The 18,882-nt window shown below is 42.8% G+C and overlaps 1 protein-coding gene across 21 annotated transcripts in view; it reads left to right on the plus strand.

The window, feature by feature from the left end:
- Positions 1-908: 908 nt before the first annotated feature.
- Positions 909-18,882, plus strand: part of PLEKHA5 (pleckstrin homology domain containing A5) — a 164,741-nt gene continuing 146,767 nt past the window's right edge. For 18 of the 21 annotated variants that reach the window (XR_005259149.1, XM_038155338.1, XM_038155339.1 and 15 more), the window contains exons 1-3: positions 911-1,137; positions 1,279-1,355; positions 4,194-4,251. Coding sequence is in view for 20 of the 21 variants with exons in the window: in XM_038155338.1 (XP_038011266.1) it covers positions 1,049-1,137; positions 1,279-1,355; positions 4,194-4,251 (224 nt within the window). In the remaining variant the exon portion in view is untranslated. Of the gene's footprint in view, positions 1,138-1,278; positions 1,356-4,193; positions 4,252-5,403; positions 6,672-18,882 lie in introns of those variants that run through there. The other 3 variants (XM_038155349.1, XM_038155350.1, XM_038155355.1) reach the window with 2 other exon arrangements.

Genomic DNA, 18,882 nt, shown 5'->3' on the forward strand with positions numbered 1-18,882 from the left:
GGGGACAAAGCTGCCTGTCAGCTGTGAAATACAAATGTTTTGTGGACGCAGGAATGCTGCGAGACTTCCCAGCTTCAGCGCTTATTCAGAAAGTGGTTTTGCAAGGCAAGCTTCTCTTAGAAATATCATGGCCATGTTTGAGTAATTGACATTTGCCATGTGTAACTTCAATCGAAGGGGTGGATGGCTGTGCACAAATGCACATGCAATCGGATTACTCACGTGAATTAAACTATACACACCGGCACAGAGAGTCCTCCCTGCAGCCGGGGATGCTACCTGAACCACGGCCACCTCCCTGGAACACTGAACACGCATCCGCGCCACATCCCACACCTCCTCTGGAGAGGGGCACACAGCACACACAGCCCGGTGCGCATGACGGGGAAAACATGTCACCTCTTTACACTTTGAGGACTAAGATAAGAAATTAATCACAAATGTCTTTTACATAAGCTACTCCAAAAACGCCCGAAGCGGAGGGTGTGAGAAGAGCGCGTTCACCGGGGGAGGAAATAGGACAAAACTTTCAATTTCCTTTGTCCTTACGGACGCGATCGGGGGCTGCCAGCGGCGGAGCCGAGCATTTTGGAGTTCGCAGCGCTGCGGGGCGAACGATCGCGGGGCCGGGGCGAACGAGAGGGGCCGGGGCGAACGAGAGGGGCCGGGGCGAGCGATCTGGTAGCCGGTGCGAACGACCACGGAGCCGCTCTCCCGCCGGGCGCGGCCGCCTCGCTCCGTCCGTCCCTCGCTGCCCCTCGCTGCACATCGGATCCCGCCCCCGTCCCCGCGGGACGGCCCCGGCCGCCTCCCGGCGCTCCCTCCCTCACGGCCCGCCGGAACCCGCCTCCGCCGGCCGGGCGCGCCCCCGCGGCCCGCGCGCCCCCGCGGCGGGGCGGGGCGGGGCGGGCGCTGCGCCCTCCCCTCCCCAAGGTGTTGGCGGCGGCGGCGGCGGGGACGCGCTCGCCGCTCGTGCCCGCGCCGCCCCCCCGCCCGCGCTCCCCTCGGCTCTGCCCGGCGCTCTCTCCCCGGCTGCGGCGGCTCGGCCATGGCGGAGCTGAGCGCCGAGCGGCTGCGGGCGCTGCCCGGCAGCTGGAGTTACGGGATCAGCCAGGGCGGCCGCGTCTTCTTCATCAAGTGAGCGCGGGGCCGGCCAGGAGGGGAGCGGGGCCGGGCCGGGAGGGGCGTGCGGGGAAGGGAAGGAGAGGAGAGGAGGGGGGGAGCAGGGGGCGGCGGGGCTGCGCCTGCCTGACTCGGTCCGTGTGTCCGTCCCCGCAGCGAAGAGGCGAAGAGCACGACCTGGCTGCACCCGCTCACCGGCGAGGCCGTGATCACCGGGCACCGCCGCAGCGCAGGTAGGACCCTGCCCGGAGCCCTGCCCCGAGCCCTGCCCGGAGCCCCCGGCTCGGCCGCCCCCGCCCGCCGCTGCCCCGGGCGGGCTCAGCCCGGGCTCCCCGCGGAGCCGCCGCAGCCCCCCGGGACGAGCCCCGGTCGCGCTGTGCCCGCGCCTGGCGCGCTTGTTCCCCGCGGGGCGAGCAGCGCTGCGGCCGCCGTGCGGTCCTGCACGGCCAGCCTGCTCGCCGGCTTCTTCTCCCCCTGCCCCCGAGTTGTGCCTGTGCAATGTATCTGTCTCCGCTCTCCCTCCGTCGCCTTGTGTCACCCCTGCGAGGCTGTAGTTACCATTAGAGACCGCCTCGTTCCTCCCGTGCTCCTCGCTGGCTACCCCGCTTATCCACCTGCATAGCATCCTTCCCCAGTTTAGCACGAAACCACTCATCGTATTTCTATTTCCAGCAGTGCCTAGATTTAACCACGATAGGTGTACTAGAAATGTAGGGGCTGATTTCGCTAGTCACCTAGAAACCCTTTCTTCTCCCTGCGCTTCCATCCAGGCTGGGAGTCTGTGTGGTTTCCAAGTGACTGAGAGAGGTGGAATAGGTAGGAGGAAAAGGGGCTTGAAACATTAGAAATAACTTGGAGGGAGGAGGGTGGAATCAAGTCTTTGCTTCTGCTGTTTGTTCCACTCTGGAGAAGTATCAGCAGGAGGTGCTGGAGGAGGAGGATTTACAGCAGACACTCCGGAGACCCGGAGCCAAACTCTTGGCTGCTGGAGCTGCACACAGGCTGCATATGCCACTGGGAGGTGGTGGAGTGTAGGGAGTGTAGTAATACGTGCAGTTGTTTTTATGTATATAAGCACTTGGATAATCACGGGGAAATAATCTGCGAGTGAATTGGTCTCTATCAGATTATTTGCTTTTTATGTTGGGTTAATACTTATGCATTAAGGAATCCAAAACAGCCTTTTAGAAAACTGTGGGCAGCCTTACTTTTCTTCTTTTTTTTTTTTTTTTTTGTTTTTGTTTTTGAGTTGGGAATAGTTTAAAAACCACAGGTTTCTGGCTATTAGAACCCTGCAGTTTGGTTTGCAGCGAAGGTTCTGTTGTTTGTAAGAAGTCATTTAATGCTGGGAAATGGAACTACTGATTGCTATCAGGCTCCTCTTGCTCCTGCTCTCAGTGCTCAGATTGAGAGAGTGGCCTTCATCTACAGCAGTATGCATGGGGGCAGATGTGTGTGAAGTGCTTTTCTTGTTCAACACCGGCATTAGCTGAGTATTAATTATTTTTTTTAAACTATTCCCACTGTCCCTGTTGACTGATGATGATTTCCCAGTGATTTTCCGAGGGTCTCATTTGTTTCTGCTGTTAAGTGCCTTCTAAAGGAAATGCAGTTTGCTTTTGAGGGAGTATTGTGTGTAACAGAGCAGAGTTATCCTCAGGTAAATTAAACTTGTCTCTGAACACAAGGCTGAGGTATGCCCTTGGATACTCTGACCATAGTTCATCAATCAGATACCGAAGTGTCTAAAACCAAAATCTGTTCCTGTAGTTTTCCTCATTCATGTGTATGTTAATGAATCTCTCCACACACAGATATAATCAAACAGAATTATTCTGGGGTTTATCTCTTCCTCTGCTCTGACCGTTGTTCTGGAACCTAGTCAAAATATGTTCAGAATGCGTCTTCCCTTAAGAAACAGTTTTTGAGTGAATGGCACTTCTTTTGCAGACGTATATTATTGTAAAGCTCTCTGTTAAATAATTCTGTGAGGCATGTTCTAGACGGTGAGGAAAGCTTTGTCCTCCATTATGGCTTGAAGTGCTTTTTATTCTTGGAGCTATTCAGCATTGGAAGGGTATTTTTTGCAAAGTTCTTAGAGCAGCCATAAATACTTCTGCTGGAGACACTTCCTGTTTGCTGTACTTTGCCCCGTGCCGTTATCGAAAGACACCTTGATTTTTGTTCCGCAGAAGATGGAAGTGAAGAAAGAAAGCAGCCAGAGCAAATAAGTAATGAGGAGGATAAAAACCACCGCATAACCCAGCCTGATTCTTGTTTTCTTTAGGAAATGCATTCTTGCTTTTATAATTCAATGGGAGAGCGCTACATATCAATCATTGTTTTTATTGATGGGGGCAGACTTTTAAGGGTGGAGGTGCCCAGCATCTCCAGAGCTTCCATCACACCAGGAAACTGAAATTTTGACCTTTAGTGATGTGGGGTTTTTTTATATCTGGACTCCTGACTCTCAAAGAGTGGTAATAGAAAGGAAGAGATGCACCCACATCCTCCACTAGATTTACATGGAAAATGATTTTCATGTAAAATGCAACAGAGTTGTAAACACTGCAGGAGCACTTGTTAGTCACAACAGTGGTGGAATTATGCTAATACAATGCTAATGCTCTGTGGTGCAGTTGATATCGTGCCTCCTAAGGAGCTTGTGACTTGCATGGAGTTGAGCTAGAGGGATTTTTGCTCAGATCTCTGCCTGCCAGGTGAGCTGATGCTGCTGAAGTTCAAGGCAGGGAGATCTGGTGATGACCCTGAGCAGCTGGGCAGAGGAAGGAACCTTAAACAGGGGCACACATAAACCATCCTTGTTACTATCTGAGAACCAGAAACCCCAATCAGGTTTTCAGGTGTGTAGCTTCTCTTGGCTTACAGAATTCACACTTAGGCAGTCTTGGGAGCCAATGCTGAAATCCTTGTTTCTGGGACTAAAGGTTTTCACATGAGGAGTCAGACACGATATTTTAACTACCTTAGTGTTAGGGAGTAGATCAGGATGGCTGGCATCATTTCTCATTTCAAAAGGTAATTGGAGTGTTTTGCTGCTTCTTTTCCAGACTTACCCACAGGTTGGGAGGAAGCCTATACTTTTGAAGGTGCAAGATATTATGTAAAGTAAGTTGAATGTTTGTCACAATACTGTAATTTTCAATTAGCTTGTCTAAATGTTGCTGTAATTCTGCGTGCTTTCCATACTGGACATCAGTGTTGGGCTATAAATCCAAAAGGAGCATTTAAATTTGTCATAGGGTATGTAATCCTTTGTTTACTCAATTCTGCACAGCTGAAACAATTTCTTGACTGTTTGTGCTAATTAAAGCTGTTTGAGGATGCAGATTCAAGTGCAGTTTCTGCTGTGAATGCAACCATCTAGCAACAAATGTCCTTGCAAGCCAAGAAAACATGGAATTTGTCTGTTTGCTTGACATTTGTGTGTGTACCCTCTTGTGCCATAGATGCTTTCCCAAAGGCAAGATCGTACTTCATCACTGGCAGAAGAGTCTTGATTTCAGCCCTGTTCTCTAATCACATGGTTTGAAGCCACGCTGAAGGTTTAATTTGGCCATTTTCTTTGCAGACCTTCTGCTTCTAGCATTGATTTCCATTATTTTTTTGTGTTCTGGTTTTAATATATTTTGAGGAGCACATTCACTGTGGTAGCCTTGCTGTGTGTATTGTCTTTTTGGATGAGAGACATGAAAATCAAGCTCTTGTGTAGAAGTCCAGAGGGTGTATTGGTTGGATCTCTCCAAACTTCTTACAGGCTTTTCCTCTCCAGATAGTTAGACCATCCTCACCTGGAAAATTTTTAAGTGGCACCTATGTATATTTGGTTAATTTGCATATTTTTCTTCTGTTTAACAATTCATGGGCTTTTCTCAATTCATTCAGGAGTTTTTGCTCATTGCACTTTTTGGTTTGCTGTCTTTAAATTAAAAATGTCATTAGTGTGATAACTTTTATGAGTGAAGGTTACAGACAGAGTTTATAGGCTGCAGGTAGGTTTTTTCTGTGTTGCAGTGTTGAGCACAAGGCTCAAAGGTGCATTGTAGACGGTGTAAGGTGGATGTTATGTGTGTGTTTTCATGGTTTATTTTACCACGAGTGTGTTTGATTTGGTTCTAAACATTTAAAAACATATATTGAAGCATAATGCTCCTAAAAATGTGCCCAGAATAGGCGCTGACCTGTCTAGGAGGGCAGATTGTTTGTTGATAAGCAGCATGTTTGTTTTTCTGTTCTGTTTTCTTGCAATTGCCATTGCAGGAGCTCTGAGTAGCAATTGACAAGAAACCCACCAGACTGAGGACAGGGATCCATTGAGAGTTTTACCTCTGGAGTTCTGTGCAGATTGTTCAATGAAGACAAGTGAGAATTAAAGAAAGCTGTGTTTGTGTGTGTATACAATGTGAAAAAAATCCTTCTAGGGTTTGAGATGGAACCTTTTCTTGTAGAATGAGCTTGTGAACAGTGTGTTGGCCAGCTGTAGTAACTGGAAAATAGCAACTCCAGTTCTCCTGGAATAAACAAGTGCGTGAACAGCTGTTGTAGAGCTCTTCTGGGCAGACTTACTGAGTGCTGGGTTGTTTGTGTACCCTTGTCCTTCCAAGATCTTGTGTTCAAGGTGTTACCATAACTGTGAGGATGCACACGGAGCTGATTGCTTTGCTGATAGCCAGCACCAAATAGCTCCGTTTGTGTTTGGAAGTTGTGCTGTCTTTGAAAACACGTTGCACAAACCTTTCTCTGGGATTTGACAGATGTAGGAGGATAGCAGGGATGGTGCTGTCAGGCCTGCTGAAAGGTTCACGTGGTCTGACCAGTTTGGCATCCTTAGTTAAATACTGGTTTGTTGTGTAGAGTCTCGGGCTGAATTTGAATTCCTGCCCAGTGATAGCTTCTCCTTTTAAAGCTGTCTCACATTCAGCCCTGCTGGTGCTAGAGAGGATGTGAGAGCTAACGTAGACAGGGTGACAACGTTATAATCACCATCTTCTAATCCTAGGCAGTGTAACTCGGGGTGGTGTGCTGATTATGGTGATTCTGGTCGTCTGAATTTTAACTACTTCTGCATGAGGGGCAAACAGCACACGCTGTTGTGACCTCCTGCCACGCGAGCACCCCCACCTGTGGATTTTCAACCATAACCTGCTCATTTGTGTGTACTGATTTGCTGAATATTAGCGTTTGTTATGTCAATTACAGCGTAATAAAACCATGTCAAAACTATAAATATTGAAAGCTTGTTTGTGGTCTGAAAGAAACATATTTTATGTTTCATATGAATTACAGAGTTACAAGGAAATTAATGTTAATGTCATGTTTTTGATGCTTCAGCCACTGAAACCTGTCTGTTGGATTCCTGTGTCCAGTCAGAGTTAGACAAGAAGAGCAGTCAAGTTTAATAATAATTTGACCTAACTTCTGAGGCACAGCTTCAAATATGTGGGTTGAATAGAAATGTTTAACAACCTTCCTTTATGGTAAGATCTTATGCTAGACTGTGTTTGAAAATAAAAACCTTTTGAAAATTATTCTTCTGGTTCTTTAATAATAGGTCTTCAGTGCTCCAAGTGGGTGTGTTGCTGAATCTATTACTGTGCTTTTTTTTGGCTTTGATGTAGTAAACACTGTATAATCAAATTGGGATAATGTCGAGGAGATAATCGTCAGCTAAATCTTAACATTCCTTGCACTGGCATTTCAAACAAATGACTCAGGATACAGACTGCACTGAAATGTGATTCTTTTTAAAGGACACTGTATTTTTCTTGGGACGTGTGCACTCGGTTTCAGAATAAGTAAATACCAAACAGTGACTATTTTACGCATTTTTTTTCTCTCCCGTGGCATTGAATTTGTTCTACTTTTAAAGTGGAAAGATACACTTAAACAGGGACAGATAAGGAGTTGTTCCCATTGCATACTGTGGTTTTCTGTTGGTGTAGGGTTGTCATAGTAAGCTGATGCTAGCTAGGACTTTGACCTTTTTGGCATGTTATTTTTTCTGGGTTTTTTTGAGCAGTAGAATATTTGCTAATGACAGAATCATTTCCCCACATCCTCCTCACTCGCCTCTGGTAAACCCGAATGACAAAAGGTGTCGTTTACTATTTGGAGTTTAAAAATGTGCAGTGCTGGGATACCTTGTACGGGAGTGGTTACATTGTTTAGGGGTTTTGTCTCTTTGAGGATGAGGAGATCTGGGTTTATTTACTTTACATTACACCTGTGCACTGACATCCCTTCATTGGCACTTGGTGGAACTCTGGCAGTAAACTTTGCTGAAATAATGCTTGGTTTGGTATTTATACAACTAAACTTTTACCCAGAATGTAGGGCCCTTGACTGTAGGACTGATAACATTCAATCACAACATTTGTTACTTTCAGTTAAGTATTGAATCTTCTGTGTTATGAAGCAAAACTCCTGAGGCTTGAAAATAGCAGCAAGCTTGCCATTTTTCTATTGTCCTTCTTAGGGTCCTTCACTGGACTGGTTACTTGTGCTGAGTGTATTGTGCACTCTGAAAAGTTAAAGGCTTTCTCCCCGAAACACACCTAAGCTGGGCAGTAGTATGGGAAGCTTAAGTTATTTATGTTATTTATGAGTGCCTGAGGAAAAGGAGCCCACAGGAAAATCCCATTAGGATACTTCTCAGTAGAGAAGATACACCTGCTCGTGGGCCCCAGACTCCTCACCTGGTGAGATCATTGAGAATTTCCAGATTGATGTTTTTAGGACTTTGTGATGGCTTCATAATCTTTAGGACCATAAAATGACACAAATGTGTGTGCATTTATGCGTGTGTTTGAGAAACCCTTATCAGTGGTTAAAATGACCCAATGGTCTAAACTCAGGCATTTGCTTACTTCTCTTGCATTTTTGGTTCTCACTGCAGTGGTTCTAAATATATGTTCAATTTTTAATTTATTTTGTTTTCAAACAAGGGTTATGCTGTTTAAATTACTAATTTATGAAATAAGGTTGTTCTAAAAATCAATCCTAAGATGATATTTGGATTTTTGCATCACTCTGCCTAGGTTGGTTTCTGCAGAAGTACTATTAGGTAAGCAGTTTGCATGTTGAAATTTGCTTTTTCTTAACTTTGCTGTAGGACTGACACTTTTTGGTCAGTACAAAAGCTGACTGCAAAAGTTCTTAAAAACTCACAGAATTAAGAGGGTTGAAGTTTCATTTTTGGGGTTTTCTCTTGAAGTTTACCTTTTCCTGTGTTCATCAGAACAGTCTTTGCCTGTTGCTGGCTGAATCAAGGTATTGGCAAAACCAAGGTGAGTTCACTGTTGCATCAAATAGAGGTTTTGTGTGCTTTTATAGAGACTTTTTGCCAGTGCAGGTTTGTTTATTGTAGACACGCAGCTTGAAAATTGGGAAGGCAAGAAAAATTTATTAAGTGATTAAAAGGGATAAGATCTCATTCAGCTCCGAGTTTCTATTGTTTACTAAAATAAACCTGTGCTCATTGAGAATTCAGCTTTCGTTTGAACCTTTGTCTTTTATGTGCATTCTAAAGATCCTTTCCCATTCTGCTGAGACTTTCTCCAGAAAAATCAAAGAACAGCCGGTGGTGTTTGCAGAAAAGCCCTTTCTTGAAAGGAAAAATGCAATTTGAGAAAAATACCAGCAGATCAAACTGTTTTTCTCCAAGACTAAGAATTGCAGATTTCCTCCCAGAAATTTAGTTCTTTGCTTGTTACCTCTAACCTTTATTTTACTAAAATGAAGAATAAACTTAGTTCTTTTTCTTACATGGTGAGACCTGTAGGTCAAATAATGGTGTATGGGTGAACTGGAACTTTGCTACCAGCTACCCTGTGCCTTTTGTAGTGAGCAAAGCTGTTCAGATAAGGAAAACTTTTTTTTGGGAAATGCCTGCACATTTATTATCTGTCTTAACATTTGCTTCTTTCTTCCCCTGAAATATTCCAAGAACCAAAAATACCGCAGAGCTGGAGCTGGGTGTGGAGGTGGAAGGATTCTAGGCGCAGGAAGAAATGGGTGTGGGTCAGAGCAGAGGTGGGACTGCATCCAAAAAGCAGCTCCTGATGGGTTGGATGTGGAAGGACAGGGCTGTAGGTAGTACTGGGCTGCAGGAGAAGGCTGAAGGGGTGGGAGAGACAACCAGGCAGGAAGGAGCAGTCAGGAAAAGGAGTGGGAGCTGATTTCCTAGGAGCAAACTTAATGGGATTTCTCCCAGAGGGAAGGGTGGCAAAAGTTCACCCTGCACAAACAAGTTGTCTGACTCGTGTGCAGGTCTGGGAGGGCCCATTATCCCTGGCTAAGGAGCCTGTTTCAGAGTTAGTCTGGGAGGTGGAATATCAAATGTGAGCGTTAGGAATTGCTGTGCTTCTTAAGGATCTTTTTTGCCTGTGACGTCTGTGGTTGATATTTTGAGCTGTCTCTTTCCTGAAGTGTGTTTCTAAATTGGGCAATACCTTCAATGCTTCAGTTTCACTGAGAAAGACTTGAAAGCATGAGGGAGCTTACTGATTTTTTTTTTTTTTAATCATTACCAAGTTTTTCAACACTTGTAAGAATTAATGGATAATTATTTAAAACCACAAAAATACCTGTACATAAGTAGTTACATGAAATATTGAAGTCCGTGAGAAAGATATTGAAGACACTCAAAATTTTTGATATTTGTGACCAAATTAGTAAATTAGCCTCCATCTTTAGAACCTTGTTTTTGAAGTGGAAAGGTCTTTTCCCTAGCTTTGGTCTCTTTTGGTGATTAAGTACTAATAGAGATAAAGTGGATATACTCTACATTTACTACAGTGAAGTGAATTCTTACATGGTCTTTCATTTTTGGTATTCACATGTGAAGGATGGCGAAAAGCAAAGGAAACACTCATCAGTCAAAACTTTCATCTAGGTGGTTGCTGCAATGTTTTATAATAATAAAAGTGGTGCTTCTTTTTCCCCAAACCCTGCCCCCCTTTGCAAAAAAAGATAATTAATGAGAATGATTAATAACCTTGAGAATGATTTTGGGGCACATAGCAGTATTTCATCTTCCTCTTGTGTCTGGGTGCTGCACAGGTTCTCTTTCTTTTCCCCATCTTGGTACCCATATCCTGCAGCACCTGGAGCTGAGGGACACTTCCAGAAACACCTCACCTCTATTGTTATACAATACACCTCTGTTTGTTAGAACTTTCACAGGTCCAAATTCCACCTGGTGCCTTTTATGTCCTGCTTTTGCTTTAAAGGAGTTGCACCCACTTTCTTTTTTTTTTATCCCTGTGGTCTGACAGTTTTGGTGTGCTGATCAAACCTGGTGTCTGTTGTGGTGTTGCACCAAGCCTGTTTTTCCTGCACATGTTTATGTTACCCCAGCTCCTATTCTAATGAATTACACTTGAATTAAACCTGAGATACACTGGGGCTGGCAGTGCAGAGCACTCCTCAGTTTGCTCCTGTGAGAGGGAGAGAAGGCTCCTGTGGAGCTTCAGGCAAAGAAATCCTTGCTGGAAGCCAAGCTCCACAGCCCTGACTGCTGGGACTTCTGCCAGTGTGGTGCCTGGATGTGTGTTCTTTTCTGTGTTTCAGTAAGTAAAAACCTAAATTTAAACTCTTTCCCTCCTCTCTCTCCCTCCTCCCTTGCCTTTTTGCTTTGGGATGTGTGAGATAACCATGCCTTTCAGTTCTCCTGCATTTGGTTGAGGGGAAGGGGTTCTCTGACAGTGATGTTGAGGGGGGGAAGGAGCTGCATGAGGAGCCACCATCAGAAGCAGAAATTTGGGGGTGGGAACTTGACAGCAGAGGCACTCCAGTGAAACTCTGCTTCAGTGCTGGTCTGGCTGTATGCTTGGTTGTGAAGTTGTGTCTTTCTACTCCAGACCTATGAAACTTGAATTGAATACTTGTTTGAAATTGTGGGGTAGGGGAAAAAAAAAAAAGGCTTTTAAGACAGTATTTTGAATGCCTATGTGGCCTGTGATTGTGCTGAAGCTTTGTATAAACAACTAAAAAGACTTCTGCATATTCAGGAGGCTCCACAAAGTTAGTTCTTCATGGCTTTCTCCACTGTGATTTAGTAAGAACAATTATTTGAAAGGAAAGGTATATTGCCAAGCAACCTAACCTTTAAAATTGGCTCCCTGCTTTTTCTTCTTCCAAAATCTATTAGAAATCATGTTTAATAGAAACAAGTGCTTTAAAAACAAATTTTGTGCTTTATTAACTGGAAATGTTTCAGTGTGTCAGACCAGGCAAGAGAGGTCCTAGTAAGAAAAGGTGTTTGAAAGCAAAATGCCTGGTGAAAGTTCTAATTTCAAATGCCATCTTTCCATTCCAGTGTTTCCTGGAAGCTTTTATCATGTTTACTACTGACTGAATAAGCAGGATACTGTAATTGCACAAATCCTGCAAAAATACAGCTTTGGATTTTGTTCTGAGCTGTGCTGCTAGCAAAATTCTCTCATTCTGGTTTTTTTTTTATTCCCTATTTTTTATTAAATCCTGCAGATTATGCAGCTGCTGACCAATGCCTGTAACATTTATCATTTCTGAGAATCTGTTTTTGAGATGAGTAAAAACATGTGATGTATAATCTTTAAAATTTTTCAATGAACTTGGCTTATGAAAAGGACAGAAATCTCTCTTTGAAATAAAATTTTGTGAGCCACAAGAATAAACACATGGTGCTCTGAAATGCTTATGGTGAAGAAGAAAACCTTTTAATCTGATTTACTTGAATGCCTAAAAGGGGAACTTGGTTTCCTCATGGCTAAGACTGGAGGGGGAGAGTTTTGTTGTGGATTTTAGGTGTTGTTCACACCATTTCTTAGGGTTACTTTTGTATTTTTTGATGAACAAGGAAAATCCTCTAGATGAATATAAAACTCTGTTGTTGAAATCTTTTGTAAGGTTTGATGCAAAGGTTGAAAAAGAAAGTTGCAAACAAGAAAACATGTTTGAGCAATCAATGTCGTAAGAGCAAGTGTTCATTTTAATGATGAATTTTAATCAGAAGAATGATGCAAGCTAAACCTCATTAGATATTCATATCATCTGTTCTGATCTGAAATCTCTTGTGGTAAAAACTCAGATCTTCTCTGCTTGATGTGGGTATCAGTTGCTTACCTGGTCTGAAACATTGAAATATTTTCAGTTTTTAAAGCACAGAAATGTTAATTTCTTTTTTTTTTTTATTAATAACATTTCAGCTTCTGCTAATTGCTCCATCTTCTTTGTTCTATCAGCAGAGTTCAAATAATTTAACTTTTGAATCAATAAATTTCAAACTCGTTTAATTGAAACCTAAAGATATCCCTGTTTCAGTGAATTTTGGAGGAGTAGGTCACTAAAGCTACCCTAGGTCAGACAGGAGGTGGATGTGAGCCCTGTCCTACAATGAATGGCCAGCAGGAGCAGGGAGGTCACTCTGCCCTGTCCCTGGTGAGGGCACACCTCGAGTGCTGTGCCCAGCTCTGCCCCTCAGTTTGGGAAGGACATTGAGACACCTGAGCATGGTCCAGAGGGGACAGCGAGGCTGGAGAGGGGCTGGGAGCACAAACCCTGTGAGGAACCACTGAGGGAGCTGGGGGTGTCAGCCTGGAGAAAAGGAGACTCAGGGGTGACTTTATTATAGGACTCAGACCTTTCAACCCCCTGGAAGGTGCCTGTGCTTAGCTGGGCTCGGGCTCTTTCTCCAGGAACTGACAGAACCAGAGCACTCAGCCTCAAGCTGCACCAAGGGAAATACAGGTTGGATATTAGGAAAAAGTTTTTTACAGAAAGAGTGATAAAGTTCTGGAATGGCCACCCAGGGAGGTGGTGGAGTCACCATCCCTGGGTGTGTTGAACAAAGCCTGGATGTGGCACTGGGTGCCAGGGTTCAGTTGAGGTGTTGGGGCTGGGTTGGACTCGATGATCTTGAAGGTCTCTTCCAACCTGGTGATTCTGTGATTTTGTGAATTGGAAGAGTTTGGAAGCCTAAATATTTACACTCAGCAATGGGAGGCTTGTGCTGTGCGTTTGTGCAAAGCACTGGGTTGGGGTTTCTTACCTGGTTCCACTCCCATCACTGGGCACTGCGGCAGGATGTCCTGATCCCTGCCAGGCAGCCTTGGCTCCTGCCTGTGCCCCTCCTTTTGCTCAGCTCCAGGTAAAAATGAGCTGACAATCCTGCAATCTGCAAGGTCTCTTCATCAACCTTGCCTTGAAGTGCTGTGGATGAAGCTGGAAGGAAGCAGGGTGTGAACTGTGCCAACACTGCTGCCAAAGGTGCTTTATTTCCTCTGTACTGAGCCTTGTATTTCTTTATCTGCAACTCCTGTCTGTCTGACAATTCAATAACTAAATGAAAGAGTTTTTTCCTGTAAACTGAATTTAAAAGTTTCCTAGATTTAAACTTCCTCTGTAGTGATTGCCACAAAGAGGAGGGTTTAAGGAAAGTTTTTTGTTCTTAAGAGCAGATAAACTGACAACAAAACCATTAAATTTGCCTACTTTTCTAGCTGAATATATTACACAGTACATAGTAAAGAGCATAAAAGGTGACATTTTAGAATTATTTAGATGAGTGATGCCTGATGGTATGGTAAAGTGATATCTGTTGAAATGCAAATTTAATGAAAGCTTATCCTTTTGGTCTTCCTGTTACCACTAGTGTTTATTCCTTACATATATATATACTCACACACATATACAGAACACATTGTTCTTTATGCCTCTTGTGCAGACCACCCACTCCCACGTTTCTTACTTGGAATATTTTCATTTTGCTTCACTTTCAAAATATAATAAAAATCCGCACCTTTTCCTGAAGTGCTCCTTATTCTTGCATTCTAAGCCAGACACTTTGCAGTGTGCTTCAGAGTCGAGCTCACCCTGTGGTTTTCATCCAGCTTCAGGTGAGAGTGCCAAACCTGTCTAACAAGAAATTCGGGATTTCTGGTGCCTCTGATTGCTCATGTTGCGGTTCAAAACAACAAAAAGTGCTATCAAATTCAGCATTTCAAATGCCAGTGTTTTATCCTGTTCATTAGAATCTTTTGTTTGGGTGCTTGCTGCCTCAAAACACTTTCGAGTTCTGATATGTAAGTTCCTTGAAAATCTTGCTATTTAGTTGCTGGAAAAGAGGTGAGACACAAGTAGAAAGCAGTCTGTTGATTAAAGTGCTGCTGCCCTGTTAGGCTCTAAGTGGGGTTTGCTGTGTCTCACAGCCCTCGATGATTTAAGCAAAGATTGCATCAGGCTGAGGAGTTGGAATTATCAGTTCTTAAAGAAGAGGGGGAGGAAGCCTTTTGCTCGGTAATGGAGTTGTTTTTTTCTTTCTGACTTTTAGTGGTGCTGTTTTGAAGTCATTAGTGCAGACAGAGACTCCTCAAACTTTTAATGAGGATTGAAGGTACCATCGTTTTTGACAAGTATTGCAATAATTAACTTGGTCAAGAGTTTATGCTTTTATTATTTTCGTTGAGAAACTGCCTTGCACAATTGTAAACAGGGTTTAAAAAGACGTTATGGTAACTTTAGGCTTTTATTTATTTTTTCAAGGAGGTGAAGAAATGAATCTGGCACTGTTTCAGAGCCTGTGTGTCTCATACACTTTCTCCAGGCCTGGTATACAGGAGATTATGTTGCTGGCAAAGTGAATCTGTAAAGAACAAACAAAATGTTTCACTCGTTTGAAAATGGGTCTAAGAAAAATTGAAGTAGAATTTGTGGAAAATTGGCTCTTGTATTCCTGCCTAATTTCTTTGCAGCAGTAGGGACCTGAATTGTAATGAATGGAGGTGAATGGGTTTTGGATTTGATTTAACAGCTGGGTTCACCAAGTGTCTCTGTTAGGATGTAGAGGGAATGGTCAAAGCAAAGTTTATGGAGGATTTTATGGTTTGGGGTTTTTTCTGTCTGAATTTGACATAGATACGTCAACCACAACAAAAAATCAAATGCAATGCAGACAAAGCTGCAGTTGGCGGCTGTTAATTTGTTTTGATCAGAGGCAAATATTTCAAGTCTTCTGATCAGTTTATTTTCCTTGAGCTGAAGTAATTTGGTTTTTTAGTAGTCTAAAAGCCTCTCTGCACCACTGGTTTGGAAAAAAAGAATAGGGATTTATTTCTATCAGAAAAACAACTGTCTCCAGCTCTTTGTCTCTTCAGTTCTTCTCTTCTTCTGCTGTTCGACCTTCTCTTTCTCTTCCTTTTTATTTTATTTCTGTATACGTGCCCTTATTGTTCACCCTACTATTTTCACTGTTACTCTGCTTGCTTCTAGCACTGGTAGCTCAAGGAGTGTTAGACATGATCTTCCCCAGTTGGACTGCATGCCAGATTTTCCTAAGGGGAATGTAAATACTGCGAGGTCAGTGCAGTATCAAATGCCTGCAGCCTGAAATGAACCCAGCAGGATTTTCTGCTATTCAGTCAAAATTAAAACCTGCTCAGGATACCCTGCTAAATGTTGAAAAGTCAAGGCTTTGAATTATATATTAAGCTTTAGAGATTTTAATTTTTTTTTTACTTTAATTAAACTTAATTTTTTCCCCCTAACATGCAAGAGTGTGCACTAGGGACTACTCACTAGAATTGTGGTAATTAACAGATGTGTTAAGAAACCTCTCTCTGTACACTGATGGATTAGATTACTTGATTTATTTCTAAAAATGAGGAGGAGGAATGTGTGTGTGCATGCTCACCTGAAATGTATTTAATACAGTGACACTTAAACGTTCAGCTCATGTGCTGCAAATAGCAAATAAAATCTTCAGCCTGTCCATTCCTCCGTGTTTTCCTCACCTCCTTCCCTCCTCCCTTTCTGCCTGAAAAAGAATGGGCAGGGGTAAACTCACATGGCACGGCAAAACCAAATTGCTGTTGATGACTTTCTCCTGTGCTCCAAACAACCTGCTGGCCATTCTTTGAGGGAGAATTGCTCCCTGTGATCCCTTCAGCTCAGTGATGCTCTTTAATTTGCCATGTGATAGTTGGAATTGCTTGCATCTGTGTGCTGCCAGGGACCAGAACTTCTCGTTTTACAAGGAGGGGAAGTAGAGATTAGCAGCTGGACTCCAGGGGGTTTTGCTGTGTAGGGCTGCTGTCAGTAAATTGAAATACTTTTGCTCTATTTGCCTTTCAGACTGTTGTCCGTGAAAGACTGGCTGCTGTTAGTTTGGGGGAGAATGCATTCAATTGATGAAATTAGAAGAAAATAACCTTTGAATATTTATAGACAAGCCAGGAGTTGAGTTGTTCTTTGGTATTTTCTGGTGGCCACACCATGGCATGACCAATTCTTTCTCCAGGTCTCTTAAGATGTCATGGTAATGTCACTGTGAAATGACAACAGAAAAATACAGCTGGTGGTCAGGGAATGTTTGCTTTCTGTAAAAATCAAAGCTGTTTTATTTTTGTGAGGAGATAAATAGTGTTGTGGTTGGTAGATAAGTCCCTACTGCTCCACAATGTTTTTGTTATGTTCCTGGTCAAGTTTCATGGTTTTGTCTGGGAGACTTCATGATGCTGAGATGAAGGAATATTTGGTTATTGAATGCTACACTTTGATTTTCTCAGTGGATTAAAGTGGGTATTGAAAATAACTGTTAGAGGTATTGATGAAAAACTACAGTGCTGAACAGAGAATAAAACATTTTAAAATGAACAGCATTAGTAGCTGTCATGTAAGCAAAGTAATGTTAAGTTCAAATGAATACATAATGAAATACTCATTCTGAAGCAAAGATGAATGTATTACGGAGTATAAAACTATTTTTCAACAATAGCACTAAAATGCATTCCTTGAACAGCTTTATTAATACTTAGTTTTATGCCATTGGGCAGCATTTTTTACTAGAAATTATTTACTTGGGAGATGAACATTTCGTACCTTTTCTGTCTAAAAATGAAAAGCACAAACACTTGTGTGCTGGTAGGCCATTGCTTAAAATATTCAAGTAAAAAGTGAAGGAGTAGGAGCAGCTCATCTATCAGTTCTGCTCTTTTAAAATAAAACGGAAAGCAATTTTTTTACTCAATAACAGAATGTACGTGTGGGGGTTTTTTTGTTGTTGTTTATGTCATGATGTAATAGTAATACCCAAAGTCCATTTGAAATTTGGGGATTTCATCAGCAGGATTGCAAGAAGTCTGGCGTGTGACTAGCTGTGATTTGTGAAGTTTCATTGTTTGTTTTTACAACACTTTGCAGCAACGTTGTTAAATTTCTAAAGTCAGGGATTAAGGGTGTTTTAAACACCAATAAGTGCCTCACTTCTGCATCTGGATTGGTCTGGTTTGGGTTCTGGAGCTGCCTGAGTGGAGCACACAAAGTCCATTGAGCTCGTCATGGCATTGCTGGTTTTCCTGGTCCAGTTCTGTAACCCCAGCATTTATTTTGGGAAAGATCCAATATTTCTGGCTGAGATGTCTACAAGGGAATGTAGGGTTTGTTTGGGTTTCTTTTTTTCAATCAAGTAGAACACTGGTCTTTTTTAGAAGCTCTTTTTGAAGTGTTTAATGATTCCTCCTCGTGAGGTGTGATGATTAAACACAGCATCCCCGTGCATCATTAAGATTGAAAAAAAAGTGCTGATACTTGTTTTTTATTTCAGTAGCAAAGGGTGGTTGCATCTGCTGTCTTCTGCACAGCTCTGTGCCCTGTAAGACACTGTTTTATCCCATTGCTGAGTGAAAATAAACCACTCTGAGAGCAGCAGTGCCCCTGAGCCCACTTGGAGATGACTTTGGGGTGTCACCTCTGCAGTGTTGCCTCTCTGCGAGCCACTGGCAGCTCTGACATCTGCATTTCTGCAGTTTGTCTGCACCCCTTTTCCATGGATTAAGCTTTTCCCAGTCAGTGAAGATGGATTCTGAGTTTGGGGAGTAAGTTCTCATCTGCAGGAAGGCAGCTGCAGCACCTCTACTCCAGGTGTGCTTACAGGTGGCACCTGTTAGATTTTGTCATTTTAAATAATTGAATCCAAAAGCAGAGGAATTCGTTGGCAGCCCTAAAATTATGTGGAGCTTAGTGGCAAATGCTCTTTTCTTCATACACAGTTTTTTAATAACTATAAACCTAACTTTTTTTTTTTTTGGGGGGGGGGGGGGATGTGGGGAGATTAAACTGAACACAGATAATTGTTTCAAATCCTGATCACACCACAGACAGTAAAATCTTATGTCTGAGCAACCACTGGAATATAATCGTGTAAAAATTAAAGTTACAGGAAATCATGTTGCTGTGGAAAAATAATTTGCTTTATTCCCACAGGCACTAATTATCAGGGCTCTAAACTGAAACTTGTACTTTTCTACAAAGGATCCTTGTAAGGAAAACATCATCAAGAGCCACTAAAATCTCTGGTCTTATTTTTAGAGATAAATTGTGCTATTTCACTGGTTGCTTTCCAAGTTATCTATTGAAATGGTAAAACAAAAAAAAAAATTGCTTGACTAAATTCCACATAATGGTACATTCTTAGCACTCAGCACTCAAATAAAAGAGGTGGGAATGGAGAAGAATGTAATTTCATAATACATTTCCGTAATTTAGCAACTTGGGTTGACTGTGTTTTTAAATACTTCTTTTTTTTCCCCCATACAAAACCACTGCTCATGTTTGTTCACTTTTCAAAGCATCTCAGCTTTTCATGCTCTTTAGACCGTGTTTTGTACTGCACAAAATACCATGGAAATGCTAGTTCTAGAGCTCTGTGGTGACATTGCTTTGAGCTATTTCTGATTGCTGTTTTGGTGATTCTTTTGACCA

The sequence above is a fragment of the Motacilla alba genome, chromosome 1A, assembly GCF_015832195.1.
Source record: "Motacilla alba alba isolate MOTALB_02 chromosome 1A, Motacilla_alba_V1.0_pri, whole genome shotgun sequence".
Classification (NCBI taxonomy): domain Eukaryota; kingdom Metazoa; phylum Chordata; class Aves; order Passeriformes; family Motacillidae; genus Motacilla; species Motacilla alba.